The sequence below is a fragment of the Conger conger genome, chromosome 19, assembly GCF_963514075.1.
Source record: "Conger conger chromosome 19, fConCon1.1, whole genome shotgun sequence".
In the NCBI taxonomy this organism is placed as follows: domain Eukaryota; kingdom Metazoa; phylum Chordata; class Actinopteri; order Anguilliformes; family Congridae; genus Conger; species Conger conger.
In genome coordinates this window covers 9,813,098-9,835,751 of record NC_083778.1, presented here as the reverse complement: position 1 = coordinate 9,835,751, position 22,654 = coordinate 9,813,098, and the positions used below count along the sequence as shown (strand labels likewise).

Sequence of the window (22,654 nt, the reverse complement as noted above, 5' to 3'; positions counted from 1 at the left end):
AAAGCTGAACTATCACTGACAACCCCAAACAGTGTAACTGAGGCTTGGTATGAATATTAATATCACTTGTGAAGGGATGCAATGCAAATCATTTACTTTCAGTATTGTTCTGTGTGTGTTAGTATGTGTGTGTGTGTGTGTGTGTGTGTGTGTGTGTGTGTGTGTGTGTGTGTGAGAGTGTGAGTGTGTGTGTGAGTGTGCGTGAGTGTGTGTGTGTGAGTGTGCGTGAGTGTGTGTGTGTGTGTGAGTGCGCGTGTGTGTGTGTGAGAGTGCGTTTGTGTGTGTGTGCGTGAGTGTGTGTGTGTGTGTGAGTGCGCGTGTGTGTGTGTGTGTGTGTGTGTGTGTGTGAGAGTGTGAGTGAGTGTGCGTGCGTGCGTGCGTGTGTGTGTGTGTGTGTGTGTGTGTGTGTGAGTGCGTGTGTGTGTGTGTGTGTGAGTGTGTATGTGTGTGTGTGTGTGTGTGTGTGTGAGAGAGCGTGGGTGTGAGTGTGTGTGTGTGTGTGTGTGTGTGAGTGCGCATGTGTGAGTGTGTGAGTGTGTGAGTGTGTGAGTGCGCCCGTGTCTTCTAACTGAAAATCACCCAAAACAAGCTCAGGCACTGAAAACAATTAACACCACACTTCCCACTAACGAGGCAAAAGCAGTGCGCTGTCCACAGTTCTCCGAGGCGTAGCGGCCTGGAGCCGGAGTTTCGGAGGAGGTTGTCGGAGCGCTATCGCCTGGGTAATTCTCGTAAAAACTTTACAAAGCACCCACGCTGGGATAATTAATCTGGAAATCAAGGGTTTAGAAAACAATTTTTACCCACAGTTCCCTTACTGCGTGCCTCCGGGGGACCGTCATCTGTAAACAGCCTGGCTCTTTCAGAGAGGAGGTAACGGCTAGGCCGAGACCAGCATCGCAAACGGGCCACAATACCTCTGAGCTTCCTGAGAGCACTAGGCGGGAAACAAGCTATCCATCCTCCCAAATAATAACAACAACAACAATAATAATAATAATAATAATAATAATAATTGAGGGTGGCACGGATGGTGCAGTGGGTGTGAGTGTGTGAGTGAATGGTGTGTCTGCCCTGCGATGGCCTGGCGACCTGTCCGGGGTGTATTCCTGCCTTTCGCCCAGTGTATGCTGGGATAGGCTCCAGCCCCCCTGCGACCCTGTTCAGGATAAGCGGGTTCAGACAATGGATGGATGGATGGATGATAATAATAATAATAATAGCAACAACAAGTTTCCATCTTCAATATCTCAGAAATGATTGCCAAAAGAATTAACAAATTATTTTAAATATTATTGGGAAAATAATAGTGTCCAAAAAGTTGTGAACAAGCCCACCGTCTGGGACTGCGCCAGACATTTTCCAGTTGGTCTGGCGCGGATATCTCAAAAACTGCGGGAGGAGATAAACGTCTACAATCCGGCGGAATAACACTCGAGTGACTTGCCTCAAAATCGCGCTAATAATCCCATTTCAGTTTCATTCAGCGAGGGATGTTGCAGCATAATGGAGCTCAGTTACTGATGAAACCGTCTTCGCTCACCCGGCTTCGTGTGGTGGTGAGCAGGGTCTAAGGCCCGTGCCTCTCGCTTAACAGAACACCAAGACAGGGCTGCAGCGGTCTGTAGCGTAGTGGTTAAGGTAAATGACTGGGACACGCGTGGTCGGTGGTTCTAATCCCGGTGTAGCCACAATAAGATCCGCACAGCCGTCGGGCCCTTGAGCGAGGCCCTTAACTCTGCATTGCTCCAGGGGAGGACTGTCTCCTGCTTAGTCTAATCAACTGTACGTCACTCTGGATAAGAGCGTCTGCCAAATGCCAATAATGGAATGGAAGCAAGCGGTGCCGGAAAAGAGCCGGTCTTGCATAATGGAGAGAAAATGCTCCTCTCCATGGCTGTAATAACAGAGGGAAATGTATTCAGAACTGTTTCAGCGCATTACCATAAGGGCCAAGGTTTTGCATGCTCCTCCTTGTGCATTAGCCACAAAAACATAAATTACGATCTCGATATCTAACCTTTACAGAGCACTCCAATTCATTCATAGTGAAATAAATGCTTTTTCCCCCAGACACGAAGCTTACACTTTGCGTGGAGTGCCCCTGACCCAGAGAGAATGGTGTGTGGATACATTATGTATGCTTTTGTATGTGTGCGGGGGGGCGTGCACAGGTGGGTGTGAGTGCATGTATGTGTATACATGAGAGTGAGTGTGTGTGTGTGTGTGTGTGTGTGTGGGTGTGAGTGCATGTATGTGTATACATGAGAGTGAGTGTGTGTGTGTGTGTGTGTGTGTGGGTGTGAGTGCATGTATGTGTATGCATGAGAGTGTGTGTGTGTGTGTGTGTGTGTGTGCATGTATGCATGAGAGTGAGTGTGTGTGTGTGTGTGTGTGTGTGTGGGTGTGAGTGCATGTATGTGTATGCATGAGAGTGAGTGTGTGTGTGTGTGTGTGTGTGCATGTATGCATGAGAGTGAGTGTGTGTGTGTGTGTGTGTGTGGGTGTGAGTGCATGTATGTGTATGCATGAGAGTGAGTGTGTGTGTGTGCATGTATGTGTATGCATGAGAGTGAGTGTGTGTGTGTGTGTGTGTGTGTGTGTGTGTGTGTTCGTTCATGTATGTGTATGCATGAGAGTGTGTGTGTGTGTGTGTGTGTGTGTGTGTGTGTGTGTGTGGGTGTGTGTGTGTGTGAGTGCATGTGTGTGTATGCATGAGAGTGTGTGTGTGTGTGTGTGTGTGTGTGCATGATTGAGAGTGTGGCTGCGTGGGTCAGAGTGACTGACACACACATGTAAAGCCCCAGAGTGGCACCATTGAAGCAGACCTCCCTCCTCCACTAACACAGGCAGGGCATGAGAGCGCTGTCCTATAGTACTGCCTCCCTCCTCCACTAACACAGGCAGGGCATGAGAGCGCTGTCCTATAGTACAGCCTCCCTCCTCCACTAACACAGGCAGGGCATGAGAGCGCTGTCCTATAGTACAGCCTCCCTCCTCCACTAACACAGGCAGAGTATGAGAGCGCTGTCCTATAGTACAGCCTCCCTCCCTCCTCCACTAACACAGGCAGGGCATGAGAGCGCTGTCCTATAGTACAGCCTCCCTCCCTCCTCCACTAACACAGGCAGGGTATGAGAGCGCTGTCCTATAGTACAGCCTCCCTCCTCCACTAACACAGGCAGGGTATGAGAGCGCTGTCCTACAGTAAAAAACTCAGAGGGAGGCTCCCATCCCCACGTGGGCCAGAGTGTCCCCCGTGCAGTTAGGGGGGGGGGGGGGGTCACTCCAGGGAGTTCAGCCCCGCACCCAGCGGTGCGAGGGCCCGATCTGTCCAGCGCGTTCATGTCAAATCATACAATCATCGGCTTCCCGGGCCGTTTTAAAGCGTCTTTCATTCTCTCCCGCAATTATTTTCCCAGACACCATTACCCCGGCCCCGGAAAGGCAGGGAGGGGCGCTTTACGTCTCGCCCGGAGTGTCCTCACACGGTCCGCACGGCGACCGGCGGGGGAAAAAAGGCTCTGGATTTACGGCTGAAATCAGACCCCGGCGTCCCTGGGTGACCCCCGGGCGGTAAACTTCATTAAGTGTCCCGGCTTTTAACTGCCGCTTTAGGTTCTCTTCCCCGCCCCGTCAACACGGCGGGGGTGATTATCGGTGTGTTTCAGGAAATTAAATTACCTTCAGAGCCACGCAGTAAAATGATTACGGGGACTCGGGGCCAGGACTGAGCCTTTGCCTTTCGGCTGAGCGATGCTACGGACCGCACGTCCGCCCCTCTTGCTCACTGGCTTTGCTGGTTTAACTCCCGGCTCCCTGCAAAGACCTGCAGTAGCTCAGTGCCACCACTAGGTGGCATCGGTAATGGCGTCTACACTGCAGTGGTGAGAGCTGTTGTAACAAGATGAGGCAGGGAGTAAGCTAGCAGACTGACGTCTGCTGTCCGAGTGTTATGCGATACCCGGCTGTGTGGGTGTGTGCGAGGGAGGAGGTGTGTGTGTGTGTGTGTGTGTGTGTGTGTGTGTGTGTGTGTGAGTGTGTGTGTGTGTGTGTGTGTGTGTGCGTAAGTCAGTATTCCACACCACTTGTGCTTTAACTCCATCTCATAAGCAGAAGAAAATGTCATTAGCGACACATGAAGCACATTTCACTGGCGTTACATACAGTATGTGAAGACGTGTTGAGGAGAGTCTGCCCTTGCAGAGAGATTGATTGTCCAGGCGTGTGGTTAACTCAATGATTAGAACAAAGCTGTATTGCCCAGGACTGTGTGATGGTTTCATCTCATAAGATCTGCAGATTTCTCTCAGGCGCCATCTCCGCACCCAGTAGAGTATGTCCTCCTGGGTCAGACCTGGCTGAATGTCCAATCGCTTATTTTACGCACATTTTATCTGTCCTCCTCTCCCCCGGTCCTCAACTGACCGGGAGATTGCTGGAGGTCCTCCATCTTGAAGGATATCCCAACCCGTTAAATTCTCCAGGGAGTCAACAGCGAGGAACTCGGAGGCTACTGAAGGATGCTTGAGCCTTTGCAGAAATATTTTTTCCAGAATGCGTGCTGCAGAAACGATCAACCTGTGGATCCACGTCTGCCACGTCTGTAAGTGACGTGACTCCAAACCGACGCTTGGAAGAGCAAGGACAATTCGCCTAACACATCACAGCAAATACCAAAAAATAACTCTTGCCAATGCGATGAGATTAGAGATTGACTCATTTCAAGCTTTGCCAATGGAGTCGGAAAATTTCAAGCCAAAAGTAACTAATATTTTATACTTCGGAGAAAAACAAATAAGGTGTTAAGCCTCGTTCCAAGACTAAATCAGTGGCTTTTCAGCAGTGAAGGAGATGTCACAGCGTACCTATGTCTTTAAACCCAATGGTCCAGGGGAGTGCAATCTAATACAAACAGGTCCGATGTGGGTGCAGGTTTTGATTCTACTTATCCAGGTCTGGATTGAAGACCGTGACCACCACTCGTTAATTAGCTGAATCGGGTGTCGTAGTGCCGGGTTAAAACACAAACCTGCACGCAGGCCGACCCTCTTCAGATCAGATTCCACACCCCTGCTAGAGCCCAGCTTCTCAGGCCTGCTGAACCCAGTGACAGCTGCAGTGATAACAGATCAGAGTGTGTCTACGGGCCTCTGTGCACTGCAGCTCAGCACAGTTACCTACACTGAAGAGGGGGAGTGGGGCTACGTAGTTAAAACGAGCTAACTGCTTTCTGTGTATCGTGAAATTAAACTGCTGGTTACTGCTAAAGGGGCAGTTTCTGAAAGACGAAAAGCTCTCTCCCGCAGAGGGAATTCAGGCATGCAGTGTGCAAACTTGAGGTTTAATTAGAATTTAACCTTTATTTATACAGGGGTCGGTTGACTGAGCACGCGTGCTCGTTTACAGCAACGCCCTGTTAACGCCCCCCTTAGTAGCCCAACCTGCCTGTCTCTGGATTGGATTGTGGGTTGGGTTTACATTAATGGCATTTGGCAGACGCTCTTATCCAGAGCGACGTACAGTTGATTAGACTGAGCAGGAGACAATCCCACCCTGGAGCAATGCAGGGTTAAGGGCCTCGCTCAAGGGCCCAACGGCTGTGCGGATCTTATCGTGGCTACACCGGGGATTAGAACCACCGACCCCAGTCATGTACATAAGCCACTACGCTACGGGCCGTGCAAACGAAAGGCCTCAGAAAGGAAAGGCCTCAGTCGGGATTCGAACCCAGGACCTTCTTGCGACAGCACAATACACAACAGCAGAATCTATACTCTCTCAAAATGTAGAGAAACAGAAGCACGGGGGGGGGGGGGGGCTGTGTGTAAAAGTCCAGGTGTGGAGAAACCGTTTCTCTGGGACTCTCTCTCGACCCTCTCGACCTTGGCCGGTAGCGGGGAAGGGTCCGCTGGTGTGGAAGGCTGAGGGAGGCCTGCAGACGCAATCATTACTCACTCTGACAGCTTCCGCACCTCTGAAGCCCGGAGCCACACACTGATTTGAGGTGGCAGGTCGCTCCATTTCTCCCCCGGAATCGGGGTGTCCCACCCTCTCCTGGTGTGACCCTCTGATCCCCCCCCCCCCCCCCGGCCCCAGAGTGCACCTGGCCTTGTGCAGATAACGGACGGCGGACAATCTCCCAGGATGCATCTGGCCCGGCGTGATAAACAGCCGGCTGGATGTCCCAGCATGCCGAGCGGCTGTGGGCAGCGTGTGTGTGTGTGTGTGTGTGTGTGGGGGGGGGCGTGTCCAGGCTGTGCAGCCCGTGCGTGTCCTGGTCACCCTTCCAGAACGTTCTGCAGACATGGCTCAACCAGGGCCGCTGCTAAACTTAAAGCTCAACTGGGGCACGGATCCCCAGCACTCAAATCCCTGGAATCTGTTGCCAAAAAAACGCTTGCCGACAAGCACCCGGTCAACAGTCTTCCCTCAGCTGTATAACTGATTGCCTGACAGTCGTCGTCACTATTAGTATTATATTTCTGATTTCACTTTCTTCTGAGATCTCTTCCTCGGCCACGTGCCCCTGTAGACACGGTCTGGCAACGCCCCTGGGCTCAACGTCCCAAAATGGCCGCCTTCCTTCTTCACCGTTTCATTACAGTGCTGGACACACATTCCTGCAGCAAACATCAACTCAGGCCCCTCCTTCCCCCCACTTAATTAGTGCTAGTGCCTGGGCAGACCGTTTTCACACCTGACTTCTTGGCAAAGGGAGGGTGGAAAATGGCAGTTCTCAGACCTTGAGGACAGCAGGTATAAGACACCGGAATGTCTTACTGCAGGGTTACTGCTCTCTGCCTCGTACTCCCCCGTGCACGAGCATCCTAACGGTGATTCAGGTGAAGGATACTGACAGACATAGCCGTCATACTCAGACCGGTGAATCCGACGCCATCATTTAAAACATTTAATGACTCAAAACAACTCCAAGGACAGGCAGCCTTTGAGAAATCGCCGCGCGGTATAAATCGCCTTTTTAAAAATGAGGCACGACAGCTAGTCCTCCGTCACACAGCTATCCCGCAATGTCACTACAATGACAATTATCGTCTTGGTGTTGAAGATGCGTTGATTTGTATTGAAATCAGGCTGCCCCAGGATTTACATGTTGTCCCAAAGTTACCGGATAGGGTCGGTAACTCTTAGCATTGACCTTTTACTGAAAATAAATATCCGTTATGGTACGTGACTGGACCCATTGAGCGAGGCCCTTAACCCTGCATTGCTCCAGGAGGGTTTGTCCCCTGCTTAGCCTTTTCAAATGTAAGTCGCTTTGGATAATGTAATGGGAAATATAAATATGTCTGGGGTTCAGGTAAGCGGGGGAGACATGAGCCAAGGGACGAAACGCGTATCAACAGAGAGTAACGAGGAATCATTCACGCTGGCACCGTGCGGGCGTTCACGCAACGTTTGCACGGCGTTTCTGCGACGTCACGCGAGCGTTTCTGCGACGTCACGCGAGCGTTTCTGCGACGTTACGCGAGCGTTTCTGCGACGTTACGCTAGCGTTTCTGTGACGTTACGCTAGCGTTTCTGTGACGTTACGCTAGCATTTCTGCGACGTTACGCGAGCGTTTCTGCAATGTTGTAGCAAGCTCAAGCCTCTCCGATCAGACAGACCTCCTCCGCCGCGTCCTGTACAGACCAAAATCAGACGGCAGATGAGTCTGGAGCGGGGCGCGTAAAAGCGGATTGGCTGAAATTAGGGGTCTGCGCGCCTTCCGGCCGATTCCGGCGGCCATGGCTCAGAGGAACAGGGTCGGGTGGCGGTAAAAGGCTCGGGGGGGTAGCGGCCTTCAGCAGAATTACGGCGGGGGCGGTTTGACTCCTTCTCCGCGCTGCTCCAGGTAACCCCTCCGTTCACTTGCGCGAGTGCGAGAGCTCCAATTGGCCGGCGGTTTCTTTCGACGGGGGGGAGGGGCGCGCCTGTCGGAGGGGGAGCGTACGGTAACCACGGTAACGGGCCCTCCTCGCCGCGGCGACGGGCGGCAACCCGTGACAACGCGAACCCCGCCGCAACGAAAGAGGCGTCAATGCTCTCCCACGAAGAGAAACATATTTTTAGCTGATTTAATTTGGGGGAGAAAAACAGAAGGACAAACGAAAAATAGATCGTGTGAACGGTGGAAAACGTCCAATTCCCGAGAAAGGTCTGTTCCTGAACACGCGACAGTATGAAGCGTTTTCATTGGTCAGATGTTTGTTAATTTAGCTCAGTGCTCAGGTCTGCGCTACGTTTATCGGTTTTCGATGGATTTGGCAGAACCTGTGCTGACCGGTGATGACGAAAGTTAGTTTTCACACTCGAAACGACCCGTTCCATTCGAAGCAAAGCTGCAAGTAGGCGCGGCCCTGGTAATATTGGCCAACCTATGGAACCTCATTTTAGGCACTTCTTCCTTTGTTTGCATCCTTCCACTCCTGGAAAACAGCATGTAGAGCAGCAAATACCAATGCCATCGTGAGAAGGTATAAAGCACGCTATGTTTTCATGTGAAAAAATGACAGGTAGACACTCTAGGAGCTGTTCAGAGGGCCATCTCACCCGGCACACACACTGTTCCCTGGGGCACGGACTATAGGAAACGGGGCCTGGGAGACCCAGTCTCTCCGGCAGGGGTCAGGGATGAAAAGGCTGGTTTCCCGCCCTCCCTTCACCAGGGAGTCAGGTGTGAAGACAGGCCGACCAATCAGTAGCGCCGATAACCCGGGAGAAAGGAAAAAGAGGGCTGGGTTCGGACTGGAGGGGCCACAGGTGAAGACCCCTGCACTGCAGTTTTAGGGCCACTGGTCGTACCCCTCACGGGGAGGAGAGGTTGAGTTTAACCGGCACGTGAGGCCAGCACTCTGACCGATTCACAGGCACAGGAAAGGGAAAATAAGAAGTCACACAACAGCGACTACGAGGGAAAGAACAGCGTCTTGTACATGAAATGGAATAGAGCACAGGGCTGTGAGACACAGAACAAAGGCTCTGGCAGCGCTCAGCGCCACTAAGAGCTTAAACTTTAGCCTCCTGCTGTTCGCACTGAGACGAGTGCTTTGACACGCGTATGCAAGTCAGTGTGAGGACTGCTCAAGACCCCCCCTCCCTCCCTCTCTCCCTCTCCCTCTCTTTCTCACTCTCTCCCCCTTTCTCTCTCTCCCCCTCTCTCTTTCTCACTCTCTCCCTCTCCCTCCCTCTCTCCCTCTCCCTCTCTCTTTCTCACTCTCTCCCTTTCTCTCTCTCCCCCTCTCTCTTTCTCTCACTCTCTCCCTCTCTCCCTCTCCCTCTCCCTCTCTCCCTCTCCCTCTCCCTCTCCCCCTCTCTCCCCCTCTCTCTCTCTCCCTCTCTCTGTCTTTCTCTCTCCCCCTCTTTCTCTCTCTCTCTCTCCCTCCCTTTCTCCCTCTCTCTCTGCACTGAACACATGGGCCAGCGGACAGACTGTAGGTACTCACACACAAGACCACGCGTGGGCCCTTAAGCGCTCATTTCTACGGGCGGTCCTGTCATATAGACGTCTCCATAGGATCAATAACGACAGGGACGTAGTCCAGCACAGCACACTGCCTCAGCGGGGCGCCGCGGTGGGTTCACCGCCGCCCTCTGCTCCAGAACCCCCCGCACGTCCAACGCACTGACGGGTGAAGGTGGGGGGAGGGCTCTTACAGGCCCGTTATACTTCCCTCCACTGCTGCTGGTGAATACGTACATGAAGGATGAGTGTTTCTGCAAACGCGCGCACACTCGGACTCGGCCCAACCGCGCCCGCAGTGCCGGGTCTCAGAGTAAGTTGAGGGATGAGAGAAGCGCCGGCTGGGCGTGACCGCGGTCCTTAGACGACCCTCGCCACGTCGACCTCTCTACCGTTCCCCGCCACGCTGACCGGAGCCTTCTACGGCCCTCTGAGGACCGTAAGGAAGTCTCCCGGCCGATACGCTTTTCTTCTTGCGCTAAGCGGAAAAAATAACCACATTTAAAAGACTCCGACCCCCATAATCCTCGGGGTGGCCTCCCAGCAGCGCTGACGCGCGGGGGCGGAGTCGGCGGGGACTCGGCGTGATGAACGCGTGACTCGCGGCGAGGGAGAGGAGGGGAGCGTGAGCGCAGGACTTCCTAAAACGCTGACGCCGTGACGTCTGGCACGGGCCGCAGCTCAGCGCCGTAAATCCCCCTTCACGAGTGAGAGAGAGAGAGAGGGTCTTAGCCCTGTCCCAAACGCAGGAGGTTTCACACGGAGTCTGAACGCTGGCCAAGAGACCGGAGAACCCAGAGAGACAGATGCAGCGGAGGGATCAGAGTGGAGCTGAGCTAGGGTTATCACCGGGGCTGCCCACCCCTGTTCCTGGAGATCTACCGTCCTGTAGGTTTACACTCCAACCCTAACAAAGCACACCTCATTCAACAGCTAGAGCAGGGCTGCCCAACCCTGTTCCTGGGGATCTACAGTCCCGTAGGTTTTCACTCCAACCCTAACAAAGCACGCCTCCTTCAACAGCTAGAGCAGGGCTGCCCAACCCTGTTCCTGGAGATCTACCGTCCGGTAGATTTACACTCCAACCGTAATTTGGCACACCCGATTCTACCAATTAGCGGTTCAAAAGCTGTGTGTTCAGAGTCTCTTCTGCACACCACTGCTGCAATGTGTGCTTATCTGCATGACTGTATGCATTGCACTGCCGCCACCCGATTGGCTGATTCGATAATAAGAAGGTGTACAGGTGTTAATAAATATCAAATAAAGTGAGTGTATATCGTTCCTAATCTATTTTGCAGTTTGTGGTCAGGTTATTGAAAGAGATTATATTCAGTCCGAGACCAATTTGCAGAAAGCACAAAATGCAGTTTATTTATTTTTATTCAATTTTTCTGGTATTACTCCCACCAAACACCTGCGGAATTGGCAGGCGAGTACATATCCTTGCTGGAGTAATACATAAAAAAGTAAATAAATAAAATACATGTGAATGCCCTCCCGCTCAATCTGAAGTAGTATCTATCCATGAATAAATCTAAAGTATTGTCTATAAATTAATACATCTAAAGTATTGCACGTAGAGCACGTAAACTCAGCGGTCAGCCCCAGAGAAGGGTCCACAGACCCGGTAATCATCACAGTCTCACAGGGAGCCAGTATGACCCTGAAACGGCATCGGGGCATGTTCAATCTGAAACCGTTTTGCGCTACGGTTTCTGTGTTGAACGACACGTTTCCTCTCGACGGTGTGCGACGGGCTTTGAGGTGCGTTTGCTCCCGTTTGGTGGGTGTGGCGGGGGTGCAGCCCGATTGGATAATGATGTCGGCCTGGGCCAGCAGAACGGCTTCTCGGGCACCACGGGAGCAAACTCTACGATGTCAGTCAGTCCGCCCACGATTTGCGCCACCGTTTCAGTTTAACTAAACGCTCTGCTACGTTTGACGAGCCTCCACCCGTGGACTGAACTCAGCCGGCCTATTTCACCAATCGGTTCGTCCTCTTGGCTGAAGAATTGTGCCAATTAGCAATTTCAGGAGACTGGAACCAACCCTCTGGTGTAAATGGTAAATGGTTGGCATTTATATAGCGCCTTTATCCAAAGCGCTGTACAATTGATGCTTCTCATTCACCCATTCATACACACACTCACACACCGACGGCGATTGGCTGCCGTGCGAGGCGCCGACCAGCTCGTCAGGAGCATTTGGGGGTTAGGTGTCTTGCTCAGGGACACTTCGACACAGCCAGGGCGGGGGATCGAACCGGCAAACCCTCCGACTGCCAGACGACCGCTCTTACTGCCTGAGCCATGTCGCCCCTATGGTGTGAACATGAAACCCACAGAACACAAAAACACCCCCAGCTTGGCATTTCCACATTCCTCACCGCCCTAACTGCACGGCCGAAACCAAACCAGGCTTCTCGCCGGCGCCCATCTTAGATGCGGGGTTGACGGCGCGGATCTGACGGCCTGTCAGGCCTGAGGCCGCCAGCGCTCTCCTGGCGGGGCGGGGGACGAGAGGATCCGTGTTCGCCCCCGGCCCGGAGACGCCATTACAGGGCCCCCCCCCCCCCCCCCCGTGCGGTACCCAGCGCTGGTGGAGATTACCATTTCACACCGTCTTCAGCTGCGATTCCCCCCACTTCACCCCGCTGTCCCGGGTTCCTGTCACGCCAGAGAAAGCCTAATGGGCCAAACTGAAGGCTGCGCGTTTTTTTAAATGCGAAAAGCTGAAATTTGAGGTATGAATTTCAAGTGTACCAACACCGACGCCGCGCAAAGCTGTCAATCACACGCCCGTGGTTACACCGTTGCCGGCGGCGACTCGGGCCCCGCGTCCGACGCGGGCCTGCTGAATTATACATCCGAAGGAGCGCGTTATTCAGATCCGCAGCTGAGCCACCCCGAAAATTCGCACTTCCCACGGCGGTGCCGCAAAGCCACGGCTCCCCGAGACGGTGAGAAATTGAATAAGGGCTCTGACTCCGCGGAACTCTCCGGAAGCAGGGGGGGCGGGGAGCTGAAGTCGGGGGAAGCGGGGGGGGGGGGGGGGGGTTACGATAATGGCTTTCTCCAGGGCTGAGTCACCCGGAGGGGAAAAAAACCTGGTAATGTACTCTCAAAACCTGACATTTTACGACCGAGCCTTTAATGCAAAAGAATCTCACGCAACGCGGCGGTAAACAGCCCGGAGCCTCCCCCCCCCCCCTCCCCGACAAAAACTATGTTCTACACGGTCCGTGTCGTGTTTCGGCTGCGTGATGAGACGTTCCGCTACGCGGCCTCAGGTGGGGACTTCAGCGTAGGTAGCTGTGCTGAGCTGCAGTGCACAGCAGCCCGTAGACACTCTCTGATCCAGTGAAACGCACCACTGCAATGTTATCACTGCAGTTATCACTGGGTTTAGCAGGCCTGAGAAGCTGGGCTCTCGCAGGGGTGCGGAATCTGATCTGAAGAGGGTCGGTGTGGGTGCAGGTTTGTGTTGTGTTTTTGACGCCTGATTCAACTATTTAACATAGGCCTGTAGCGTAGTGGTTAAGGTAAAGGACTGGGAGACACAAGGTCGGCGGTTCGATCCCCGGTGTAGCCACAATAAGATCCGCACAGCCGTTGGGCCCTTGAGCAAGGCCCTTAACCCTGCGTTGCTCCAGGGGAGGACTGTCTCCTGCTTAGTCTAATCAACTGTACGTCACTCTGGATAAGAGCGTCTGCCAAATGCCAATAATGTAATGTAAAGGTCACAGTCTTCAATCCATGATCAGCAGAATCGAGTGTTGTACTGCCGGGCTTAAACGAAGACCGGCACCCACACCGGCCCTGTTTGGATGACACCGGACTCCCCCTCAGGTTTAACGACATCGGGCCTGAAGACTGCGGGCTATTACACTCCACCTCCTTCACTGCTGAAAAGTCTTGGAATGAGGCTTCGAATCTTACTTGTTTTTCTCGAGTCGAAAATACCTGCCCGTTCTAATTTGCCGTCTGCTTCCCACACGAGATTCTCTTTACCCCACTGGCAAATCTCAAAAAATCGCAAACAGTCTGACATTGGCAATATTTCTGTTGCATTTTGCAAAACATTCATAGAAAGAAGATTAAGTTTAAAATAAGCCTGAAATATTAATAAATTGACTTATTTTTTGCAGTGGGGCAACAATAGAAACGGCAATCGCAAATGAAAACAAATCTCACCCGCAGCCGTACGGAGGGAGGACGTGTGAACATTGAGAAGCCGAAGAGTTATTTGCTTCCCAACAAATCGAATGTTTACAACGCATCCATCTGGCCTCCTTCGCGATACTTGGCGAAACACCAACCGCTCGAAGGCTCGTTAAACACGAAGCCGCTATTCTCGCCGTCAACGGAATCGCAGCTCGACTATCATCCCGGCAGGGGAGCACTTTATCCCGGCTCCGCCCGCGTTATCGATCCCCGTTATCGGGCCGCTCAGAGCTCTCCGGGTCTCCGATTCGCTCGTGCGCCCGTCACTCAGAGCTCCCCGGGTCTCCGATTCGCTCGTGCGCCCGTCACTCAGAGCTCTCCGGGTCTCCGATTCGCTCGTGCGCCCGTCACTCAGAGCGAGCGGCTCCGTCGGGCTCCTCCCCGCGCCCAACGCCGACGCGCTCCTTATCGGAGCCGAGCAGGAAGCTTAAGATCCGCGCCGTTCCCTCCCCCGCCTCTCTCCGAGAGCCGCGTTTTCGTCTCCCTCAGACGCCCGTTTCCCCTCGCCTGTCATCTCGCCGTCGCCGATTACTTCCCCTCTCTCTTTTTTTAGGAGCGCGGCACCGATTTGTAACCCCGTCTCGGATGTGACGCGGTGGTGAAAAGCAAGGCTTTCGAGGCCGCCGTTTTTCGTTTTTTAACACGAGGGTCAGAGGCTTTCAGAGTGGCCTCCGTAGCGCCTCCTGAGATGTCCTTACGGGAACGATGTGAAATCAGAGACGGGAACGACAGAGAGTGGGACAGGCCCGGGGGCTGATGGATGTCTGCTCAGCAGATGAGTGCATTTCAATTCCAAACAACTTTTCAGTGCCTTCGAAGAAGGGCCGTCAAGTACAAACACAGAATGACTACTGGAGCCTTCAGAGAGCACTCGACTTGGGATAAATCAATGCTTGCGCTCAAATCTGGCCCTCGAATCCAAATCCGGCCCCGGTTCTCTTTCCCCCCCAGGTAGCTAACTGAACAGTAGGGGCGACGTGGCTCAGGCAGTAAGAGCAGTCGTCTGGCAGTCGGAGGGTTGCCGGTTCGATCCCCCGCCCAGGCTGTGTCGAAGTGTCCCTGAGCAAGACGCCTAACCCCAAATTCTCCTGACGAGCTGGTCGGTGCCTTGCGTGGCAGCGGTGCCGGTGTGTGAGTGTGTGTATGAATGGGTGAATGAGATGCATCAATTGTACAGCGCTTTGGATAAAGGCGCTATATAAACGCCAACCATTTAACAGTTAGTGCCACAGATTTGCCAGACCGACTTCACACCTGACTCTCAGGTAAAGGGAACCCCCGACCTTGCGGGTTGCAGTGACGTACCTTAACCACTACGCCCAGGCCGCCCTTTACCTCGTCAAAAGCCATCAAGCAGTAACAGATCCACTCACACTAAGGATCTGTCTCTACTGCATGACTTGGCAAACTGTTCTCAAAGCACTGTGTAAAAAAATAATACAGTAAAATACCTATACTTTCAAACTGAGACACCTGCTGAAGAACCACAGTTATGTGGTTGAGACTTCAGACACTAGACTTCTCAAACAAGCAATTCATTCTCAGGGCAATTCTGTTCATAGAGCTGGGCATATAATTACTTATTTAGACCCTGGTAAACTGCAAACAAATGCCATTTTATACACTTGGGAAAGTTATATACAATGGTTTATATTCCCCATAATGTTAATATGGTCGAATCCATTTCAGTATTACTCCAATTTCAAGGTTTCAACTTTTGGATCGCAAATTGTTTTGTTTTTTTCTCCCAAATTTGTTATTCGCTGCTTAGATTTTCCAAACACAAAGACAAAAATTGCCGGTTGTCTTTGACCCAAAACACAAAAATTATAACCCCCAAAATCAACATTAATTAAAAATTATTCCAAGGATGATGAGTAGGTTCCAGTTTCTCGAGAGATAAATTCCCTTAAGCGAAGGTCACCCCCGGAGCGTCCATGGTAACAGACGGGGAAAAGCAGAAACGCTTTCCACAGACAGGCCTCTCCATAATCACACATCAGCATTTCATTAACAGCCTTCCCTGCCGCATTTTAGGAAGATATGTCCAATCTGTCTGGCCAATACATGAATCTAACGAAGCAGCTGGTCGTCAGGAAACTGTCTTTTTTTTTTTAATGACATTTTTAAATAAATAATAACATAAAACTTAGAGACTGATGAAGCAAAAAAAAACCCAAATGCTTTTATCGATCGAATTATCGCAAAACCGACAGAGGAAGTTGACGACAATTACCTCAGGATTCCCTTGAAACATACAGGGCTTAAGGTCTCAGCCACATCAACAATCAACGGTATAGATAATAAGTGCTGTAGTATCCATTATGCAAGGCTTACAAGCGATGAATACAGACTTGTAAGAAATGAAATTACTGGATAAAATATCATAATCATCAATCTGGTTGGCATGCATGGATGGGTCCTTGTTTATGCTCAAGATCTTGGGGGAAAAAATATGAAAGAAACCAATTGGAAATGGCAATGTCATGAGAATTGATTTAGGCCTACTTGAATTTTGAAAAGGGACAGAGAGAACATCATAACAAGTGCTTGCCATGGTTAAAATTACAAATGAGAAGTTGGCAAAGGACCCGGTTTCCTGTTTTTATGTATGCTGAAATGGAAAAGGAATATAACGGCTGCAGAACAGTTCTCGTTGAGTAACGAACTGTGACTTCAAAAACCAGCTTGCGCACCCCTGCTCTACACTCAAAACTCCAATTCACTTAGAAAATGCAGCAACCAGCCAAAAGACACTGCCCGAAGCCACATATTTTACGGACGGTTTGTGTTTCTGTAGCTAGAAATGGACTGCGCTCTTATTTCGACCTTAAAAACTGAGCTAATCATATCCATAGGCTTGAATAACACACCGCATTTATCTAAATGTTTTAAAAGTATGACGCCTGCTTCTAGCAAGAAGCTCATTAGCAGTCTGTGAAAAGAGAAGTAGAGTACCGTCTGACCCTCTAATTAACAGCCTCAGTACATCTGCCGTGGCATTTGAGAGTCGGCTAACTTTGGTAATTAAACGCTTCCGACACAATGATATTGTAATTTAAAACACTTAACGTGGGTTTTTTAAATAATGTATCTTCTTCACGAAGGATTATTATGAGCAAAGTAACCACAGGAGCCGAGCATAGGCCTATATTTCAAACCTAAAGCAAAATAATACAAGCAAAAACAGGTGTCGCATTAATACTCATTTACATAACAACGACGTTTGTTGAACGAATGCACATGTGACATTACATACAATGGCCGAATGTTAAGTAATAATATTGACTGTGCCAAAGTCAAAATAGTCGAGCATTCGTGTCCTACCTTGCCAATGTCCCTCTGCTATGCATTTCCCATCCCTTCTTCGGTTTCTGTCACGAGCAAACCCTTTCACCGATGTTTCGTGTCCATAGCAATTCCGTTTATTTTGCCAAATATATACAAGAAGTTCCAACACAACGTTGTCCAGGGTGTCCTCGTTACATAATTTGACTATTGGAAGTGTTTTTGTCCAGCTGACGACACATATTAGCAAGACAGACTCGGAAAACGATACAAAAATATTTGTGTTCGGAGACGGCGAAAGACAGCAGTTGAAAGGCCGCCAGGCGCACGCGACACGCTTGTTAGCGGCTTAAATGGAATGTATCCACTGCAGCTGCTGGTATCTCAGAGACAAATTAGGAAAACGCACTTAATGGGATTGCAAATGTATCATTATATTGCCCATGGTAGGGTGACATTTTACGGGTTCAAATGAACTATATAAAATGTCAGCTGCACTCCCTTAAACGTGTCATTGTACAGTATAGCAAGTTGTATTACGGGTTATTATAGCCTATAAGTATAAGTATGTATAAGTTTTGTTTTATATAAATTTCGAAAACATGTTTATGTTGTCGTAATATGTGGTCTACGTGTATACATTTTTTTCCAAGGTAACGGATATTCTTTTTTCATTATTATTTTGCAAACTTTGTAAAATCGTTTTCATTATTTACTTATTTTTCATAGTCCAGTTGAGGCGCTATAGAGTTGGTGAGGGCAAAAGGTGTTCTACAATAAAATGTGCCAAAACACAGGACTGTCCAAGTTCACAGTCTCACTAAAGTTTTCGCTTGGTTACTAGTTCCAGCAACTAGCAACATGCAAACCAGCTTCTAACGCAGCCTGAATAGCCTAACGCAAAATAGCCTACATTAACTTCAGAATATTATAGCCCACGCCACATACAGGTACGCCATCACAACACAGCGCGACGTTTGTGTACACAGACAACTGAAATGCGTCTTATTGGCACCTGAACACTGTAAATCACTCGCTTTAGCGTTGCGCGCATTTTATTTTTTGAGGGGTAGACCTACACGGAGTGATTGTTCTACGTTATATGTTGAGTTATGACGTCACGAATAAAAAGGAATGAAGTCGCGTCTCTGTCTGCGGCTGTTTAAGAACACGGGCGAGTCTCCGGGAGCTGATCGGGGTGGCGGCACCGATACAGACCGGCCGTTAATTTCAGCTCATCTTAATTGAGGAAAGCGACAGCGCACGGCTGCACCGGGACGGCACCCAGGATCTAGCATTGGGAACGATGAACCATTTTTACACGCTTTCATTTTGGACTTAATCAAATGTCTAGAGGGATTTTTTTAGGGTTTCTTTTAAGTACAAAGGAAGAGGATTGCTATAATAAGCGATGAACTGCGCCTGAGATGGGTAGTGCAAAAAGGCAATGCGTAGCCTATTTGATAGAAATCCATTGTGGAAAATGGCTCAACTAAATTAATATTTCGCCGTGAGAAGGACATGGTATCACAGCCGCCTCTAGTTACACACGACACGGTAAGCTCAGGAGAAAGTGTTGATCGGCGCGCCGAATCGCTGCCCGCAAGGAAGAACGGGGCGAGGGGGCTGCTACCGTGACGGAGAGACGAGCGGCAGGACCTGAAGTGACCGTGACAAATTCAATCACTTCGAATGATGCGGCGTCGTTCCGTGACGGCAGGCTTATAACAGCGACAATAGCTAACTGTTTTAACACATATATATTCTTCCTTTCAAGTCGAGAGAGTCCCTTTCCGCCGATTGAAATGAACAGGACCGTTGCTATTCGCGGACTGTGCTCATCTTAACCACAATTATTCGCGTGCCCAGGTCAGCGCGAGAGGGGATTTCACGAGGCGTATTAAGTTGTTGCTAACACTTCGGAGGAGGGGATACATGATGGATTTCACGCTATTCCCCTGGCTTCGATCCATGCGCGTTTGAGCCGCTCGCCACGATGCAGATCCTTCGAGTGGCGTGGGCTGCCGCGGGAGCTGCAGTCTGCCTCTTGGTCGTTATGTGGGTCCACTCGCACTTTCTGGAGGAAGGTAATTACTCTGTTAATTTAGTCCGGCTAATGTGAAGTCAAGCCAGACCGATGTATGTGTCCCTCGTGTTTAAGTGTTTATTTCCCAGACTGACATTTCGATTATTACTTTGGGATTTCGAGCGCCGCCCGGCTGTGCCTTTTTGCGCAAGTGTGCATTACTGCCGACACATAGCCCACACTTCTAACTTCCCTTGTAGATTTTGTTCATATCCACGTCCGGGCTACTCAATATTCACATTTGAACAAGCAGGCATACTCCTACCGTCTGACGAAAAGCTAATGTCATTTCAATACCGCAACAGGTAATGCGCTTCATTATCCAAATAATTTAGCAAGACGTTTTCGACGTCTGAGCTGCCCGTCGACGCATTTTCTATTCGCGCAGGAGAAAACAACCGTCAAAAATCAAGCATTCCAGACAGAATTATGACAGCGGGAGAGATATTTATTGGGGTACTCTTCAATAGATGGCACTAGAGTCTTTCTGAAGGGCAAGATCGGGGTCAGACTGTATTTATCTTATTCCATCTGCCACGTTTCCAGTTGTCAGACCGGCTCCTGGACACAGACCAGCGCCGCTACATCCACACACTCGCAGGTTGCAGCAAAGCGTAACGCTGGGATCACCACCAGCATGCGAGTTTGTTTAACGCGATTGTTCCATTTTCGAATATTTAATTTGCACATCTATACATGCAGTTTACAGCACATTACGTCTGCATTCGGCCTAATCAGTCACGATATGTGACATCAATTACAAGATAAATAATTAGTCTAATCAAACATAGATACAATTATGCGGTTATATTTTCAACCGGAAGGCACGTGTATCACTGCAACCCTGCTTCAGATATTTTACACATTAAAATGTTCAGTGTTGATTAAACTCTTAACGGTGTGTACGTCTACAGGGAAGATGCATATACTCTAGCTGGGAGAACACTAACTGTATATCTGTGTAGACAGACTCTTTCCCCCGCGGAGGAGCGAACAATCGACGCTTTTTTTGGATGCAGGAGAAGTTTTTTTTTTTTAAACTGAGGCCACTGGTGTTTCTCGGCTTACGTCGGTGCGGAGACCCAAAAAAAAGGCTGTCACGGCTTTACTCTTTTTGCGCAGCTGGTTATGAGTTATACATACGGGTCAGGGGGTGGATATAACCAGAACCGTGCGCTCGTTCTGCAACTTTTCACTCCCTGTCAGTTCTGAAAATACACCACCATAATAAACGCCAAATAATACATTTAAAAGAAAGTAGCTAGCGATATTTTCTGTCGTTAGTTTGTGCCAATGCTCTGAAACTCTTCTGTGGTTAGACACCAACCATATATACATTTTATTATAGCTACAAAACGCCTTGACAAAGACGGCAGTGTTCAACCGAATACCCAATCCATCAACATTTTTATTTTGCGTTTGTTGCACGGCTTTGTCGTTTCAATCCTGTTATTTCTATAGGCATATATATTAGAAGGCTTCTTTCCCTTGTCGTGTCGTTTGAACAGGCAAGGTCACGGGCAGTTTGTGGGAACGATGCGCAGGCAATGTTCATTCAAACGCTTTAAGGACCCTTGGGTAGGAATGGAATGGAACGGAATGTGAAACGAAGCTTTGAAGCTTTGTAATGGACAAACTCGCGCATGTTCGCGTTGCCGGGGAGCTAATTAGCAACAGAGCATACGTGTGCACGGGGGGTGTGGGCCAATGGAAGAGTGCTACAGTGCAACAGGACCACCCAGTCTTTACGCCAAGGTCTTCGGCATAGACATTTACTAGACTCTCTAATGTGACCGATTTCTTTAGATACGACTTATTTCCGTTTTTTGGTTCTGTAATACATCGCTAAATGTTGAAATGAATGCTCTGCCAGTGTCATGGAGACGTAGAAAGAATACGTAATTCCCCACAGTTTAAGACAGAGCCAATTTAGAGCAAAAGGTCACCAAATTCCCTCCAAAGATAATTTCTGTTGAACGGCCTGAGGTTATCCAGGGTGAAAACGTTAACATTTATAATATTTTTGTTTCAGAATTGCCAGCCCAGATAAAACAAAAGAGGTCTCTAAAATGCTGACGGGTCAGGAACATGGACCCTAAAGTCCTGGCAGTTCCTTTAACCTGTCAACAACAAAACAGGCACAGGTAAAGACAGGCACAGGTAAAAACAGGCACAGGTAAAAACAGGCACAGGTAAAGACAGGCACAGGTAAAGACAGGCACAGGTAGAAACAGGCACAGGTAAAAAAAAAACAGGCACAGGTAAAGACAGGCACAGGTAAAAACAGGCACAGGTAAAGACAGGCACAGGTAGAAACAGGCACAGGTAAAGACAGGCACAGGTAGAAACAGGCACAGGTAAAAAAAAACAGGCACAGGTAAAGACAGGCACAGGTAAAAACAGGCACAGGTAAAGACAGGCACAGGTAGAAACAGGCACAGGTAAAAATAAGCACAGGTAAAAACAGGCACAGGTAGAAACAGGCACAGGTAAAAACAGGCACAGGTAAAAACAGGGCAGGTGTTGAGGGGAAGGGGATGCAGAAGTTTGGACATCCTGCTGAACACACAGTTACCCCACCCCACACAAAGAGCGGACTGGGCTGGGCACTGCTTGTGCTTCCCAAATCAGGAGCAAAATTGGGGATAAAAGTTGATTTAGATCGTTTTTTTTATGTGTGTTTTTATCATTTTGTAAACTTTAACTACTTCCTCAAATCATGGCCCTGAAGGACTGCCGGTTTTCCACCCTCGTTTTACCTGGGAGTCAGGTGTGAAAACAGTCTAGCCAATCAGCAGCACTAATTGTTAAATTATATCTGGGTGGAAAAAAAACCAGAGCTGGATTTTGGATTATAGGGCCAGATTGGAGGATCCCTGCCCTACTCCTCAAACTCAAACCCCAGTGTAGCCACAATAAGATCTATACAGCTGTTGGGCCCTTGAGCGAGGCCCTTAACCCTGCATTGCTCCAGGGGAGGATTGTCTCATGCTTAGTCTAATCAACTGTAAGTCGCTTTGGATAAAAGCGTCAACTAAATAACAAATTATTATTATTATCAGCTCTCCCACTGTGCGGGGTTCCCAGTCTGCACATTTCAGGCGGCTGATCACAATCAAAATGGCGGTCAACCCAAGGTATTAAAACAAAGGGACGAATGGGACCAGCGAAGACCGTGCCGCCCCAGAGGCGCTCCGGGATCCCGGATGGGTGAAACGACATCCCGGCCCTGCCACGGCTTCCGGCCTCGGGAACGCCGGCCTTTCCGGAACGTTCCGGCCTTTCCGGAACATTCCGGCCTTTCCGGAACGTTCCGGCGCTGGTGAAAAACCCTTCATTCCCGCTCCGGGAGGGCTGCTTTCACTCCGCCGTTGCCATGGCGGAGAGAAAGCATCGGGCCTAATCCCTTTCACGGGGAGCGTGCCGTTGACAGTGATGGCGCGCTAACAGATGAAGCGGGATTACAGGCAAAGGGCTCGCGCAAGAATAAGAGGAGCCACCCTTTAATCCCTCCGCTAAAGAGTCTGAACTGCTTGAAGTCGTGCGGGAAAATATATCTCTCGGCCTCTGTTCAAACAAAGGATTTGTAC

The 22,654-nt window shown here is 50.0% G+C and overlaps 1 protein-coding gene across 1 annotated transcript in view; it reads left to right on the top strand.

Annotated features, from left to right (window-relative positions):
• Window positions 1–18,250: 18,250 nt before the first annotated feature.
• The window catches only part of LOC133119224 (chemokine-like protein TAFA-5), a 64,064-nt gene continuing 59,660 nt past the window's right edge, over window positions 18,251–22,654 (top strand). The window contains exon 1 of the mRNA XM_061229732.1: window positions 18,251–19,065. Within this exon, the coding sequence (XP_061085716.1) occupies window positions 18,975–19,065 (91 nt within the window). The 5' untranslated portion in view covers window positions 18,251–18,974. The remainder of the gene's footprint in view (window positions 19,066–22,654) is intronic.